Source organism: Plectropomus leopardus, chromosome 8, assembly GCF_026936395.1.
Source record: "Plectropomus leopardus strain MGB_pleo_1.0 chromosome 8, ASM2693639v1, whole genome shotgun sequence".
NCBI lineage: Eukaryota > Metazoa > Chordata > Actinopteri > Perciformes > Serranidae > Plectropomus > Plectropomus leopardus.
The window spans coordinates 22,370,628-22,388,282 of NC_142183.1; the positions used below are offsets into that span (position 1 = coordinate 22,370,628).

At 41.8% G+C, this 17,655-nt stretch overlaps 1 protein-coding gene across 3 annotated transcripts; it reads left to right on the forward strand.

The window, feature by feature from the left end:
- The first annotated feature begins 702 nt into the window (after nt 1–702).
- On the forward strand, nt 703–17,432 carry ctbp1l (C-terminal binding protein 1-like). Of its 3 annotated transcripts, XM_042492975.2 has the most exons (11): nt 703–854; nt 1,979–2,026; nt 2,437–2,580; nt 6,817–6,971; nt 7,854–7,998; nt 8,117–8,323; nt 8,604–8,818; nt 9,634–9,764; nt 9,853–9,980; nt 13,478–13,595; nt 13,690–17,432. In XM_042492975.2, exons 3-11 carry the CDS (start codon nt 2,520–2,522, stop codon nt 13,865–13,867), a joined length of 1,338 nt encoding a protein of 445 aa, XP_042348909.2. In that variant the 5' UTR covers nt 703–854; nt 1,979–2,026; nt 2,437–2,519; the 3' UTR covers nt 13,868–17,432. The 3 variants fall into 3 exon arrangements, with proteins under 3 accessions (XP_042348909.2, XP_042348910.2, XP_042348908.2); XM_042492974.2 differs by lacking the exons at nt 703–854; nt 1,979–2,026; nt 2,437–2,580 and adding exons at nt 4,365–4,428; nt 5,189–5,245; XM_042492976.2 differs by lacking the exons at nt 703–854; nt 1,979–2,026; nt 2,437–2,580 and adding an exon at nt 4,275–4,428.
- The last annotated feature ends 223 nt before the right edge of the window (nt 17,433–17,655 follow it).

Genomic DNA, 17,655 nt, shown 5'->3' on the forward strand with positions numbered 1-17,655 from the left:
AAATATTATTATTAAATTTGATTAACTGCGATTAACTATTTTAATTCTGTGATTAATCACAGTGTAAAATAAATGAAAAAGTGTATGTGCATAGGCATGAGCAGAAATAATAAATATGCCAAACCAGACTCGCCCTGCAAACTCTTACATGAAATTTAACTAAAACCCAAGCAATCAACACTTTATTTGTTTTCATTGTCTCTTGTTTGTTTTTCCTCCTGTTTTTGTTCCCTTTCACTTAACTATTTATTTATTTGTATCTTTATGTTCATTATTGTTGTTGCTTTTTTACCTTATCCAATATCCAATCCAATATCATTGCTTTGTTGACTTTGTAATTGGTTATATGTAGCTATGCACCAAATGGGGAATAAAGGGTAAAAAAAAAAGGATTCCGCAAAAAAATAAATAAATAAAAATCAGCCTACCCCCCCGCCCCACCTCTCCCCACTGGTAAATGAAAAACAGTCCTTTAGGGAATTGTAAAGGTTTCACAAAAACCCGAATATAGACTGCCATAACAAAATAACGATGACTTAACCTTTTGAGAAGATTACATGGCTGGATCTTTGCCAACAGCGGATAAAGCTTAAGTACACCAAAACTTTAATAATTATATAAGCAGACGTGTTGCACCGAAGAGTCTCTCATGTCTGTCAGATCCAGATTGGCGTTCCGCCGCTGAAGGTGAGGGCGCTCCTTCCAGTCCGCCGGTGCTTTTTTCACACAAGACTGTCTGACCCCCCCACCGACGAGCCACTTCCTCTTTTGTCTAATTTCATGGCGATCGGGAGAGAGGGAACACCACCGACGCACGCACACTGTCTCAGCACTCCTGAAAGAGTTTAACCGGGGTAAATAACTGATTATTTTTGCAAGATTCGGTCACTGGGTATTAAAGTAGTGCTTCGTGAGTTCAGTCATGTGGACTATAACCATTCCCCTGTCGAATTAATCAATTGTTTAGCTTCTGGCTCAGATATTTCACATTGTAGCGCCACTCGCTGATAACAAATCGGACGAAACGGGCTCCCCCTCCGCTTGCATCTCTCCCACACACAGCGGCACGCTAGTTAACGGCGCTGGCTAGCTAACGTTAGCAATGCTGCAAACGGCTCATACATGTAGCTATGATTTTTTCAATAACACGCTTCATAATGTTGTTGCAGCTGAATAACACCAGTTGCTCTGTGTACTTTTGAGATGTCAAAAAATGTTTGGTTTTCCTAAAATGATAGCTGCTTAAGTCCTCAAATGTTTGTGTTTGTGTCAGCTAGCCATATCGGCTAGCTAGCATCCTTGCTATGTATTTAGTTAGCTTTACCCCGAACCGCGATTCAGAAGTTAATGCAAACTAAAGTGCCTCCGAGCGAACTAATAATTGCGATGGACTCGGGTTAAATAGCTTTAATATTTGCATCTAACATATGCTTAATATCTACCATTAAATATCCAAGTTAGCTAGCTGAGAAACACCTTAGCTAGCCTCATATGCTAGTTTACGTTAGCTAGTTAACGGTAACTCTGCTGCTAACAAGGGACTCACGAAATATTTATTTATTCACCATTAACGTTAAGTTAGTGTTTAAATTATCGACTTTTAAATTATCGACTAATGTTGACTAGTAGCTGTATTGGTTAACTTTTTAAATGTATTGTTTGATAGGGTCGTGGTGTTATTGCTAGCGAAAATAAAGTTCACCACAAAGTTGGACAACATGACCAAACAAGCTAACAGGATAAATAGAGACATTTTTGAGACATGTGATTGAGTATCAGGGAGTCCTGCATAGATTTTGAGCACAAATTAGAATAATCAAACCACGCTTATCACATATTATTGTACGGACGACTGTTTGGATATTATAAAGATACAGCCAACATAGTATTGTTACTGTCTTCACAACAAGACATATATTGTCGACACTATATGACACTGTCATAATCTTAACTTTTTATGCCTTTTCTTTGTTTACAGTGTAAACTAAATCGTAAATCTGACTGGCACAAGGACATTGTTCCCCAGGTGAGTATCTGTCCACAGTCTGTCACTGTAGAAATAATTCATTATATCATATTTTTAGAGTGTACTTTGATTAATTTGGCTTTTTTCAAAATTGTGTGGGCGTTTGACCTGTTTTACTTATTTTTTTGTATCATATCCTTGTTTTAATAGTAGGGGTCGACCTTTATTAGTTTGTCAGTGCTCTCCAATTACATGATGAATTTGTTGACTGTTGAGTTTTCCAAATATGCAACCATTCATGAATATACTATTTTCATGTCAGGAAAAGTTAGGCACTGCTATTTTCTTGCACACATATTTAATGTACTTGTGCAATTCTGCCTTCTTTTTCTTTTTTTCTCTTCACAATATGTTGTTCATGTAGTTTTATGTGGAAATATAATCAAGTGATTTTTTTTTTCTGTGTGCAGGTGAAATTACGTGGACAACACTGAAGGGGCTCCATAGCACTTGGATCTGTTCTTCTCTGTCCCAGGTTCAGACTGCGTAGTCTATGGCTCTGATGGACAAACACAAACAGGTCAAGCGGCAGAGACTTGACCGTATTTGCGAGGGTGAGATTTCATGAATATTTATACTCAAAGTAAAAGTAAGAGCTTGTGTTTTATGAAGTATGTTTAAAAAACATACTCAGGTAATCATACCATATATTCAGTTAAGCCTTGTTGCACGAATGAAAGATTATCTCTCATATGTGATTGCCAAGATATGTGGTTTTTGCTGTTTCAACATGGAAACCACAAACTTTTTAGCTGCAGCCTGCAACTGTGTTAACTAAATAGGCACACAATAGTAGACCTTAGTGAGGGCAGAGTTTTATATTTAAAGCAATACTTCACCCTCAGAAGTACCATTTTGAAATTAATTAGTCATAGCATGTTATCTTTAATATGTTAAGAAAACTTTATGAACTCTGACATATAGTCAAATGGGGACCACATATAACAAAAAAAAACTGTGCCAAACCATCAGTTAACAAATTCTCACACATTGCATGCAGTATAACCCAGTCATATAGTCGTATGCTTATTACTTCCCAAACACATGCAATGTTTTCTTAGCAAATTAAGGTATCACAACATTGATTTGGTCATTTCATTAAACAAGAAAAATGTTAAAACATTGATCAAAGTTTTTGCATTCTTTGAAACCATATGCTGACAGTTTCATATTGTGTATGTATAATTCTTCTATATAATCGTTCGCTTTTAATTTATTTTCCTGCCACTCCAGGAACATTGCGGTTGTGATAGGTTTCTTTCACTTGTTTTATGGTGCTGAACGGCTTTTGGTTTACGTACTTGTCTGCAGTGCCACAACCTTGGACCTAATCGGACGATTTAGCTTTCGGGGGAAATGGCCAATATTGTAGAGGTTCTGGTGTAGCCAGCAGATGTCTGAATATCAAGGCTAGGGGTCGACTGATATTGTTTTTCAGGGCTCAATTATTGGTAGTTTATGAGGCCGATAACCAATATTTGAGATCGATATACATTTACAATACAAATTTGGACAGTAGAATTTGGAATATAACATAATTCAACACAAAACTTTGTTTAAATCCCTTCAGCAAATGTTGCTAACCAAGGTTTCACAAAGTAAAAGTTCTGACCCTGCTTTGCAGAATTGCAGACTGCCTTTCTTGGTTTGGGTTGAATGTATTACGCACACATTTTCATTGATTCATTTTATCGGCGATCATTAAAATAAAAGGCTGATACAGATAATCGGCAAAATGCCAAATATCAGCCCAGAATCGTCCAGGCCGACAATCTGTCGACCCTTACTTTGAAAGTTGAGGAGGTTACGGTTTGTCAATCTCTTTTGTTAAAGTGGAATGATAGGAATGTACAGATGGAAGTTTTGCACTGTATTTCATCCCGTAAATAACGGAAAATATCTAAAATGTATACGTTGGCTCATGTTAATGCAGCCATGGATGGCTCAGTCAGGTTTCTAGAAAAGATGGTATTTTTGAGCTGCTGTCGAGTAGATGATGGTAGATGAGACATAATGGTGGGCTAAAATGGAGGGAACAGTCTGGGTGAGCCTCTGGAGACGGGTGAGAGGGAGAGGACAAGGTGAAGGGTCGTGGCCGCAGCCACAGGGAAACGGGCCAGCTGTCTCTTTAAAAAACGACAACAGCCCAAACCGCCTTCGGCCTCAGCCTCGGCTATGCTAATGAGGTTAGTGCTGGTTGGCTGGCCTTCAATGGCGCTGCCTGTGATTGGAGGCTGGCTGTGGGGGAGGGGCTGGGCGTGGATGACAGCTGGGATCCAGCCAGCCAAGAGCAGGCTGACAGAGAGAGAGGGAGAAAAAAAGAGCTACAGAGGGAGAGCAAAGCGAGAGAGGGAGAGGGAGAGAGAGAGAGGAAGACAGGCTCACAGACTTCATAATGCAAGGTTAGGCCTGCTGCTCATGTGTTTTCTATTTTGGCATGTGTTTTTGAAATTTGTGAACTGTGGGGGGATAGATCTAACGTTTTGGGTGTGGAGCAGCTGTGTGTGTGCAGTTTCCCTTTTATGTTCAGCGCGTATCGGTGTTGTCGCAGCCGTTAAGAAGGAACTGAATAACCGTGTGTGTGTGTGTGTCTAGCTGTGTCTGGGTGGAGTACCGCTGCTTGCTGCATTATCATCGTTTGCTGCCCCTCCCCCCTCACCTCTTACTCCTCCAACTGCGGCCAGAGGGGGAGAGAAGAGGAGGAGGGAGTGAGGGGAAAGAAAGGGAGAGGGAGGGAGAATGAATGAATCACTGAATGAATTGTATTGTGTGTGCGGCCATGCTTGCGCTTAGTAGGCCTCGGGTATGCCAGTGTCCTTTACTCAAATTACTCTTTGTGTAGGCCTACTTGTATATTTCCAGATCTACTTTTTCAGAGGGGGTCTTTGTGACGAAACCCTTTTGGTTTCTCTACATCGTAAGCGTCTCTTTGTGCGTTCAGCTTGTAGCAGTGGGCCTGTTAGCATTCTCCAGCCATCTGCAATGAATGTGAATCACACTGCTAAACGGCAGTACAGCAGTACATTGTAGCACATTTTTTATAACGCTGCTTCCAGGCTGTATGCTTTTCTTTCTTCTTTAGCTGTGTGCACTTCATGCATGCATTGGGAAATGCTCAGACGTCAGAGGAAGTGTTCACAAATATTTGTTTTCCACCCTCAGCTACCAGCTCCCTTCCCTCCTCTGCAGTCTCACCATTACCTCCTGCCCTCTATCCAAGTAAATGTTCCAGCTAGACACACTCTCCTATCCTGGGACACACACACACACACACACACACACACACACACCTGTCACGCAGCAGGGACAAGATAGTGTGTACTGGTGCATGTGTGGGGTCAGTCCAAGCCAAGAACTGCTGAGAAGAGGACAGAGAGAGGGAGCGAGGTGTAAAAAGCAGTTGCAGATATGACTGTTTGTGTCAGTTTTAGGGTTGCAGCTGTATATTGGTTTCAAGTTATACTGTGATATGAAACTTGACGATTATCATACATTGTACATTTGATTATGTGTGATACTGAAGAAAAACCCAACTGGACAGAGAATCTCACCTTCAGTCATTTTATACAGGAGACTTTTCACAAACACTTCCATTAAAAAGAATGTTTCAAATTTCAGTTATTGAGATAAAACATTTGTTCTATCAAAGTTGACAATGCAGTTTTAATTACTTTTAAGGGTCATTCTGACTGATAATAATAAAAATTCTGTAAAATCGTAAAACTGTAAAGTTTTCTGAGACCATTATCGTACCCTGGTAAATTTCTCCTAATTTAACACAATGGTAGATATGTGGCATTTATTTATGACTTTGATTTGTTTTTTTTGTTGGCATAATGGTTCAAGGCCAATGGTTCACATGAGCCGAACATGCATATATTTGACAGTACGGTGTGTGTATTTATCTGTATTTATTTGAAAAAGAGGAGAACCAGAAAAATAGGAAGGTGGGACTCCTCCAGACGGCAGAATTTAGGTCATGACTCAGACCCCCTTGTGAACCCCCGCCGCCTCCTCTCCGAGACCCCGCAGTTTTCTCCGCCCCTCCCCCAGCCACCACACTCCATCACCTCTCCCCCCTCTCAGCCCACCCCCCTCTCAGGGTGCGTACTCCTCATACAGTGGCAGGTCAGGTTCCCAGGTTTCTGCTTCATTAACCAAAATCTAACTTTCCCCCTTATGAGGAGCTCTAAGGATCGGAGGGGAACAGAGATGGATCGATGAAAAGCTGGACGGTCTATGTTGATTTCAGGCATTACTAAACAGGGCTGTAGTTCAATACCAAATAGGCCAGGATGCTGGACTCTCTCCATGGCCCATCACAGATTTAGTTACATATCACTTTAGTAACTGTAGAGCACTCGCACACTTACACACATCATCCTTGCAGCTTCCTTAGGGTGTTGGTGGAGGTGGATGTGTTGGAAAAAGAGAGTCATAAACGTCTGAGTTATTATTGTCTAAGGAGTGTGGCAGTTAGCCCTGTTAACTTTAGCCATGTGTGCAGGGGGATTTTGTGTGAGGGTATGATGACTAGCATCAGGCTGGCTAGTCCAGACATGGGAAATGCAGACTGTTGAGTCACTAATCTCTAGCTTAACCTTGCTGGTTCTAAAAAACGAATGGCTGGTGGTTTTGTGCACCAAGTGTCCCCACCAAGTGGTCACTACAGTAAGATTTGATTTGATTTGGGTAACTTTATTTATTTATTTTTTTTGTGATGATCTTTGCATATTTAATCTCTTGCTCATATGCAACGACCAACAGTATTTCCCTCCTGTTGTTCTCAGGTATCCGACCCCCAATCCTGAACGGGCCAATGCACCCACGGCCCCTGGTTGCCCTGCTGGACGGGCGCGACTGCACTGTGGAAATGCCCATCCTTAAGGATGTGGCCACAGTGGCCTTTTGCGATGCCCAGTCCACACAAGAGATTCATGAGAAGGTAAAACATTCACACACCCACACACAATCTGCCCTGTCTGCAGTCTCTCATCTACTGCCGCTTTCATTTTGTCAACACAAACACAAAAAACTAGCTCGACAACAAACAAATTTCTTAAAACAACAACAGTTTATATGTAATTGTTCAGCTGAGGTTGACAAATTTGCCAGTGGAAACGTTACCTGCAGGCAGGGAATGACATTTTGATTATTGCAGGAAATAAGCTCTGTGACAAATGTTTGATACTTACATGTTTTGTGCAGAAAGATAATCTTCACAAATAAACACCACTCATAGGATTTTTTAAGCCTAAATTTAATCGCCAGAAGTAAAAAAGAAAACTATTGCAAGGCTATAAATTAACTCGGCTCACTGCTACGAGACTGTTAGGCCGTTTTTAGCACGGTTCTGTGTGATGACGTTTTGGGGTCTCATTTAGCCAATTGTCAGCAACTGCCTTTATTAAGACACAGAAGCGCATTATGTCTCTGAGTGTCTCTTTTATATTCAAGCAAAATGGGTATATTATGTGGATATTGCATCAAATCAAATTGGAAATACAGTCGAATCATTACCTTGTGAATCAAAATCGGATCAATTCAGGAAAACTGTGGCAATACCCAGCCCTGCTTAACTGCTTATTCCATTCTGGCATACTATGAAAGTAATTAACATCTGTGCTGTACCCCCCAAAAAAATGTTGCCTTCTTAAATCTTCATCAGCACTATCTCCAACACGCAGCCCGGCATATTAATATTTAGCCAAGCTGTGTGGACCTAATGTCCCTTTGCCCTTTGTTGAAGTGATGTAATATTCAAGTGTTAAGTGCAGTTAAATTAAATGAATATTCAAAAGATTTATGATGCATTTGTTTTCTGTAGGTGCTAAATGAGGCAGTGGCTGCTCTTCTCTACCACACCATCACTCTGTCCAGAGATGACTTGGAAAAGTTTAAAGGCCTGCGCGTGATTGTCAGGATTGGCTCTGGCTTCGACAACGTTGACATCAAAGCAGCTGCTGAACTAGGTGAGCGGGTGAAACTTAAAACATTATTGCCAGATACAAGTGATCAATCACAAGTTAACACATGGAATAACGCACAGAGATGTTAATATTTCTTTCCTACTTTTAACTGGTCATCCAGGCATTGCAGTCTGTAACGTGCCAGCGTCCTCAGTGGAGGAGACAGCAGACACTTCGCTATGTCTGATCCTCAACCTGTACAGGCGAGTCACCTGGATGCACCAGGCCCTCAGGGAGGGAACTCGTGCCTCCAGTGTGGAGCAGATCAGGGAGGTAGCTGGTGGTGCAGCTCGTATCCGGGGTGAGACGCTGGGCATTATCGGTCTAGGTGAGTGAAGAGGGTTTGCGTTGGTGTCTAGATTTTTTAAGGGGGCACCATAGCTAGGTCTTTCAATATTTCCTTGAATCAGAGATTACTGTCAGTTTCTTGAAAAAAGATTATTTTGTGCTGAACTGCTTTAGGAGATCTTTTTAATCCAAGCTCGACAGTTATTTGTCAGACAAAAAGATCTGTTTGATATTTACACTTCAGTAACAACCTGATTTGTTTGTTATTTCCAATGAGGGCACTACAGTGGTTGTTAGTCACGCTTCCCTTTGTCTTCAAGGGCGTGTTGGCCAAGCGGTGGCTCTGCGGGCTAAGGCCTTTGGTTTTGGTGTGATCTTTTATGACCCCTACCTGCCCGATGGTGTGGAGCGCTCACTGGGATTGCAGCGTATGGCCACTCTGCAGGACCTACTTATCCACTCTGACTGCGTATCCCTGCACTGCAGCCTCAACGAGCACAACCACCACCTCATTAATGACTTCACCATCAAACAGGTGTGTGGACACACTGAATATGCAGAACACAAATGTTGTCTCATGTTTGCCACATAATAAGTAGGTATTTTTCCAGCTCAAGTATTCAGTAAAGGCAGCATCTAAGAAGAGTAATGTCAGCTAGGTTGAAATATTTTATAAAGCTTTCATTTTATCAATCATTTTAAAAACATCAGGGAAATAACTGAAACTTTGTTTTCTTCAATGGTTTGGTGTTTGGTTGAATGAAATTTAAAAGCATATATTTTAGTTATGACTTATCATCTCATTTTTCTTGTGGGATGATAAAGGAATAGCTGTAAAATGTATAGATGAAATAGTATCAATTCTTTGGTTATTTAGCCTGCATCAGCTAAGTTAATTTCTGCTTTGGCACATGGTCTTGTGTGTCTGTTTAAGGAATGAAAAAATTAGTTCTGGAGCTTGTCAAGTCTAATATGCAGAACCCAGAACCATTTATTAGATCGATTGAGTTAATATCCTTCAATAAAAGAAGGAAGCTAAAATATTTCCACAAAGAATCAGCATTCTATTTTTAAATGCTGCCTAAAATCCTGACTCAGCCATTTGGCTAACAATGTTGAAGCACATTTGTCCAGACAGTCCAGACAATTAATGTTTGGTATGAACCAAATATTGCTCTTATATTGTGGGGAAGTCTGTATTACAGATCGGAAGAGTTAAAAAGAGAATATGTTTGTGCCAAATGGTTTCAGCCAGCGCTGTTGTATTTTGCTGCAGATTTCAAGTTTCAGCCTTCTTTAGCACAATCTGCTTCCCATAAATTAATCCTACTGTTGCTAACTGTGATACAGATGCGTCAGGGAGCCTTCCTGGTGAACACATCAAGAGGCGGTCTGGTTGATGAAAAAGCGTTGGCTCAGGCCCTGAAAGAAGGCCGGATACGAGGGGCTGCCCTGGATGTCCATGAGACAGAACCTTTCAGGTAATCTTGATACACAAGTAATGGCCAATAACTGCACAGTGCACAACCTCATTACTTTATTTTTAACAGCCTTTCCCCTTCCTAACAGTTTTTCAACAGGCCCTCTGAAGGATGCCCCCAACCTGATCTGTACCCCACATACATCCTGGTACAGTGAGCAAGCCTCTGTGGAGGCTCGCGAGGAGGCAGCCAGGGAGGTTCGCCGCGCCATTACCGGTAAGACAGTTTTCTCTAAACAGGATCAAGCATATTGTTTCACTGATATAAATTGATTATAGAGATACAAGATCTTCACAAATCCAGCTCTGCAAGTTTTTACCCGTAGGGACTGTTTAGTGCACTTTACACGCTTTCCATTCTTCATTTTTTGGTAATTTGGGCTGTCTTCGTGCATATGACATAAATTTTGGCTAGACTGTGATTTTTTGTTTAATGGAATTTCCAGCTTAGCTCTTACAATAGGTCTAAAATACACTGTGTAAACAAAATTGTTACATTCATACTGTTTTGTGCAAAATTGAAAAACATTCAAACTGCAATTTTAGATCCCACAGCCATCAAAGCAAAAAAACATGCATTGTATCATTTCTGGGTGTCATTCTGGGCTTTTTTTTTGTTTTTTGGCGGGGGGGCTTTTATTGCCTTTAATGGACTGGACAGTTTGAGCGTGAAAGGGCCGAGGCTGGAATCGAACCTGCAGCTGCTGCAGCAAGGATAAAACCTCTGTATATGGGGCACTGCTCTATCCACAGAGATACCAGGCGCCCCAATCATTCTGGGCTTTTGCGCTTGAATTTGTATTTTCCACCTGACAACGTTTATTGCCATATTTGCCATGTGGAAAAAATATGATCGTGTGTGTGTTTGTTTGTTTGTTTGTTTGTTTGTTTGTGTGTGTGTGTGTGTGTGTGTGTGTGTGAGAGAGAGAGAGAGCATTTACTGAATAAACTGTATGTATTAAAGGGTTTATAAACATTGGTGGCTAGTCCGTTAAAAGTTCAGTGAAGGTTTCAGGGGGTATGTATTGTCAGCAATGGAATATTCTAATTTATTAAGAATGTTTCCTTTAGTGTATAATCACCTGAAAATATAGTTTGTTGTGTTTCTGTTGCCTTAGAATGAGCCCTTTATATCTACAAAGTGAGTGGGTCCTCACCCATTGAATCCATCATGTTGCACTACCACATTTTTCTGCAGTAGCCCAGAACGAGCAAACCAAACACTGGCTTCTAGATAGGGCCATTCATTCATACATTCGTTCGTTCATTCGTTCGTTCTAGCATCGGTCACAGTCGTTAGCAGCCTCTCTGACAAGATGAACAGCGTTGGAAAAACACTGATTTTTAATGTGAAACTGCTTTACTCAGTATTTTTACTGGTTAAATCACATGGTTGTTGTTTTTGACAGCAATTATCCCGTGGATGATTTGTCTCCTAGTGAAAATCTCTTAAACAATAAACACTGAAGGAATCCTAAGTGGGAGTTTACTCTTGACACATGGGAGAGATTTTAGATGGTTGCAGTCTGCAAGTGCAATGGTGTTTGGGTGAGTGATGCGCATCAGGTGGCATCCTCATAAATGCTAGGACCCAGAGTTTCCCTGCAGATAATTGCATTGTAAAGAGATAATCAATGTTATTTACCTCTCCTGTCAGTGGCTTTAATATTGCCACTCATTGGTGTAATGACCGTCACTTTTGCTGTAGTTCATACTTCGGGGGCAGTATACGCTTTAAACACTCAGTTACCAGCCTTGATATAACCCTCAGGAAAAGCCTTTTCTAGAATGAGCAGGAATGAGTAGTCTTGCACATGTGAGTATTAACACTGTGCAGATAGCTGAAAACACAACATCCTTTCATTTTTTAGCTATAGTTAACGCATGTATGTAAACTTGCCTCGCATGTAAGCATGGACGTCATGCAACAACAAATAGTTACATAGTAAGCAAGGTAGTATTTCTAAGTGATGGAAAAAAAGAAGAGTGATGGAAATAGTTGGCAGAGCAACGCTGTGTGACTGGTTTCTGTTCAGTGCTCCGCTTACACCTCCAGTGTTGAATGTTATTAATGTCAACTAAATTACTGGCTATAACTCCCCAGTGTGAGCTGCAGTTTGTCTGGTAGTTCCACCAGGTGCCACGAAAGAAGGTCCATGGTGCACTATGATTTTATTAGTCAACTATGAGCAACACACCTACTGTATATGTATTTTTAACATCGTAACTTGTGATCAAAGATGTTAAAATGTGACTTTTGAAAGCAAAATCTTAGACATGACATGTAGCTGTAATAAGCTGTATTAATTTCATGGGGGCAGCCTCTCTGAAGGTGTGTTGAACTGCAGTGTTACTATTGCCTGACTCTGTGTCCACTCTAATCGATTTCTGTCTTGGAAGGGAATTTGATTATCTCTAATCAATTACTACAGATCAACATCAACATCAACATCTGGCTTAATCTCAAATACAACCACTATTCCAAAAAAGTTGGGACGCTGTGTAAAATGTAAATAAAAACAGATTGCAATGATTGCAAATATTTCAATTGAAGACAGTAAAAAGACAAGATATATGATGTTCAAACTTTATTAAAACTCTATTGGGTTTTTATAAATTTACACTTATTCTGAATTTGATGCCTGCAACATGTTCCATTAAACATGTTAAACACTGTCTCTTCTCTCAACAACACTCAGTCAGCATTTGGAAACTTAGGACACTGAAATTCTTCCCATTTTTGCTTGATACACAACTTTCGTTGCTCAACAGTCCACGGTCTCCATTGTTGTATTAAGACAGGTCTGGACTGCAGGCAGGTCATTCTAGCACCTGCACTCTTTCACTATGAAGACATGCTGTTATAACACATGCAGAATGTGGCTCATTGTCTTGCTGGAATAAGCAGGGATGTCCCTGAAAAAGACGTCTGAATGGCAGCATATGTTGCGCCAAAACCTGAATGTACCTTCCAACATTCATGGTGCCTTCACGAATGTGAAGTTACCCATGATGTCATCGGCACTAACACACCTTTATACCATCACAAATGCCTTTGAGCTTTGCACTGGTCACAGTCTGGATGGTCCTTTTCCTCTTAAGCCCGGAGCATCCATGATTTCCAAAAGCAATTTGAAATATGGACTCGTCAGACCACAGCACACTTTTCCATTTTGTGTCAGTCCATCTCAGATGAGCTCGGGCGCAGAGAATAAGGTGGTGTTTCTGGATGTTGTTGATACATGGCATTCACTTTGCACAGTGTTGACTTGCATTTGTAGATGCAGCGGCAATCTGTGTTTACCAACAATGATTTTCCAAAGTGTTCCTGAGCCCATGTAGTAATGTCCATTGCACAGTTTAATACCAAATTAAATGAGGTGCCAGCTGAGGGGTCAGAGGTCTTGGCCATTCAATGTTAGTTTTCATCTTTGCTCCTTATGTGCAGTGATTTCTCCAGATTCTCCGAATCTTTTGAAGATATGGAGCGTAGATGTTGAAATCTCAAAATTCTTTGCAATTGTGGGTTGAGAAACAAAGTTCTCAGACTGTCGGACTATTTGCCCACCTTGTTTTTCAAAAAGTAATGAACCTTGCACTGTCCTAACTTGTGGACGGCTGAGCTTTTTGAGGATGTCCTTTTCATATCCAATCGTAATACTCTACCAGAAAACCTCTGCGAGTCAGAGTAACGGTCTGTTTTTCACGCTCTAGGGCGTATCCCTGACAGTTTGAAGAACTGCGTCAATAAGGAGTATCTGATGGCAGCCTCTCAGTGGCCCAGCATGGAGGCTGCCACTGTTCACCCAGAACTTAATGGAGCCACTTACAGGTGAGAGGAATGGATGCAGAAGATATGAATGGACACATCAGGCTGTGTTGTGAGCAGCTTTCAAGATTTTTATCGCTTCTCATCTGTGTTTCAGATTTCCCCCAGGTCTGATCAATGTCGCAGCTGCAGGGGGTCTCCCAGGAGCAGGCGCAGGGGTTGAAAGCCTTGTTACAGGAACCCTGGCGCACGGCATTGCCCCCGTCTCCCACCCCCCTCACGCCCCCTCCCCTAATAAGGCCGAAGCCGACAGAGACATCCCCTCTGACCAATAGCCCCCCCCGCCGCCGCCAGCACACTCCGCCGCCTCTGGAAACCACCCCCACCTCCCAGCATCAGACACAGCCCGACCCTCCAGAACATCGGCCGCACCAGTTTGACATGTGTATCTACGAAGTCTTGTTCCTAAGATCACACAACCAGCCCAGGAGTGACCTACCCACAGCTAGCCCCATCCCATCCACACCCACCCATCCCTCCATCCTCATACACATCTCACCTACTTACCGCCCACCCCCCAACCCCCTCACTCCCCCACAACGTCAGCAATAACTGTGTTCTCAAGGATTCAATGATTGGATTGGTTTATATCCTTAGTTGGCTGTTGTTTTAATGGAAAGTTGACCTGTTGTGGTTCTAGGTGTTAATGTTTTGTTTGTGAAAAACGAAAAAAAAAAAAAGCATTTCTGACATGAGGCTTTGCAGTCTGCTGCCTCCTGACCAGTAGAGGCACAGAGGCAGAAAAGTTGAAGCCCCCCTTTGTACATTAATGGCTCATGTTACTGCTCTCTTCTTCTTTTCTTCTTTTTTTTTCCCTCCCCCCCTCCACCTTTTCTTGTGACGGGGGGAAAATGTGTATTAAAGTAAACCAGACAGAATCACAAACCGTACATCCTGTCCTTCCCCACCAGGCGTCTTGCTTCCCCTCAGCCCAGTCTGGCCCTTAGCTCTCCCTGGCAATGTTGTCCGCTTGCTCATCAGAGGGATCCATAATGCTGTCAGCGTGGAGCTCTCTCAGACTGTCAAAGTATCTGCTCCTCTCATATTGCAGATAAGGATACCCGACATCCTTTGTGAGTTTTAGGACCCCTGTATTTACACACGCTTCGTCCCTCATGGGTTGTTTTGTCATGAGTTAATAGCGTCGTATCAGAGAGCACTTAGGCGTGGATTTCATCTCATGCCAGCCACGGGAGTGCTATATGTGTGAGGTCTGCAGCTTTTTCTGTCTGGAAAGACAACAGCATGCCAGCAGAGGGCGCTGTCCGCCCGCTCAGAGCTGAGAGAGCTGCACGCCGCTCATTTTAGTCAGCTGTAGTGACGAAGAACATGATCACACACTGCCAACATTCACAACACAGGACGGGTGAGCAGGGATCGACCTCCGCCTTATTGTTTAACAAGATCTCACTGCACCTCACCGCCACCACCCTGCACCCACCCACCCACTCCTCTCCCACTGTCATGGCCCACCCTCCACATCTGCTCATGAACCAGTATGCATCCACCAATTCCTTTAAGTGTGAGGGGACAGTAGAGTTTAGATTCCCTGAAGGAGCAAGGGGGACAGTGTTCTTGCATGCTGGCTTTGTTAATGACAGTGGTGTGTGCGTGTGCGCGCGTGTGTGTGTGGGTTTGTATGTGTGTTCGTATGTTCCCTCACCCTGTTATGATAACAAGCTATTGTCTTTCCAAAGGAATAGTCCCTAGGAGTAACTCTTCAAAGCTGTTGCCCTGGTGTCAAGGGAACACCTTTCTAGTACCTCAGTAACAGATATTGAATGTACCGTGCATACCCTTTTATTTTTTGTACAGATTTTCTAGATACTTCTTTACTATTCTTTACCAGAAGGGTTGTGAAATTGTAGCAGTAATGATACAATACAAAAGAAGCATTGCCCCCGTGATATGAATTGACAAAATCTACGTAGGTTCGCTATAGGTCACTGAATACTCAGGCTTCAAAAACAATGCGTATCTCTTTGCCTTTACCTTTAATTTCCTCATTGTGGAAAATTCAGCACAACGCTTTCCCATTCTTAGACTTCAGACTGTAGTTGATGTGCTTCGACCTCCATCTTACTGGCTATTGAAAAAGGAAGAAAAAACAAGGCGGTCGTCGTGGTCTGCTTTTTTTTTTTTTTTTTCTTTTTTTAGAACAGAAGTAGTAGATGCAGTTTTGTTTTTACCCCCCTTCATTGTCAGGCTGCTCTATCTATAGTGCATGTGAGGTAATTTTTTAGGGGAAATACTATTGGCTTAAAGAATTTATGTCATCTTGCTGTTTCCCTTTGCTCCCCGACCCCTCCCTCAGAGTGTTTTCAACCCGATTTGCCATTTTTGTCGTGGTCAGTTTCCAGTGATGTACAGTTTTCCCTCAGAGTCTATGAGAGACATGGAGCATGTCTGTGTCCTGAGATGCTAGGCTCCTCTGTCATGTGATGAGTATATATTTTTTAAAAATAACCCCCATAGTTCCGATTATGAGCATAATAGTAATCTTAAATTTTTGCTGTTGATGATTATATATATATTTTTCAGTTCAGCGGTGCACTGTTATGAAAACCATTCTGTTTTATTGTAGGATTTCATTTTTATGGATATGCTGTCTGTGTTCTACATGTTGTACTGAAACATTTCGGAGAAAAAAAACAAGAGATCCCTCTCCTGGTGTTTTTTTTTTTTTTTTTTTAAATGCGTCTTATCCCAACTGTCTTTTCCAGCTGATATCCTCTGGGCCTTACTTATTCTCTCCCTGTAAAAATAGCTGTTATAGAAAGTCGCCATGGAACCACTCACTGCCTTAATACAGTTGACCACAGCAGGTGAAGTCAGGAGACACATCCAGTCGATAAGAACGGGCCGCTCCGCAAAAAGCTCCTCACACCCCGACAGGCCTAATTTTGCAGCGCCTTGCATTTCTTTGTCACTGATGAACCACATTTAGCCTCGTGTAGACAGTTTGTTTTGGGCGCAAAAGCATAAATCCAGTGTGAATTCTTACTGTGCATTAATAAGATGTTATATTTTTCTTTTTAACTTTGAGTAGTTCAACTCAGCCCGGCAGTGTGTGTGTGTGTATGTGTAGGCTAACAGATAAGCACAGTGTGTATGCTTGCAAAGCCACAGCTAATATTTCACTCATGGGTGTGAGAATGCCCCCACCCACCACCACCACACACCACCCTGGGGCTCTTAAAGCGTCTCTCACGGTGCTGCCAGGACCCCGGTGGGGGTGGGTGGGGGCGAGGGCATAGCGGACACTGGTGTGGTCTGTCAAAAAAAAAAAGCAGAAAATTACGGTGAGAATCGATCACTTTTTCTCTCTCAGGGTTCAAATGCACACATATCCTCTAGCAGTCGCCCTCCGTCTCGTGTCCCTCGTCCCAAGTTTTCCGCCCTCAGAATGTAGAACCTGCCTCCTGCGTTTTTAGAAACCGCTCTCCCCTCGTCCCCCCTTTTGTGCACAGGTCTGAACTTTTTTTTTCTGTTTTGCTTTCTTTTGGCACTGACATCTAACCATCTAACAAGGAATGAATGAATGAATGAATGTTTGAAAGTGGCTGTGTGTAATGTTAAAATTGGGAAATGTATTTTTACAACATGTGAACATTTTTTTTCCACTCACTCTCATTGTGAATTGATTTTTTTTTTTCTTTCACCAGACTGCAAAAACAAACAAAAAATACAAAAACACAAAAAAATCTCCTGTAACTAGGCTCTTAAGCTTTATTTTTGTTTTGTTTACTTTTTTATTAGAAACAATCATGTTTGTGATGGTAACTTCCGATGGTAAACTCCACACCGTATTTTAATAAAATCTTAAAAATAAAAAAAAAACATTTGCTCTCATTTTTACTTTTCTAACTAGCAGTAATTTTCTACTGGTCCCTTAAGTCTTGTTTTGTGCTAAACTTTTAAAGGTGCAGTTTGCAGTTCCAAGCTAATACACTTTATGTCAAAGTCAGTGAAATGAATGACAGCGGTGCAAGTGTGCATCTCGAATGATTGCCTTGGTAGGAAAATCTGGTGTGCTTATTCTGTATAATTATTAGCCATGTGT

Coding starts and splice junctions, on each gene's coding strand:
- ctbp1l (XM_042492974.2), top strand. Junction 7,999..8,116: donor CAAAGCAGCTGCTGAACTAG/GTGAGCGGGTGA, acceptor CTGGTCATCCAG/GCATTGCAGTCTGTAACGTG. Junction 8,819..9,633: donor ATGACTTCACCATCAAACAG/GTGTGTGGACAC, acceptor ACTGTGATACAG/ATGCGTCAGGGAGCCTTCCT.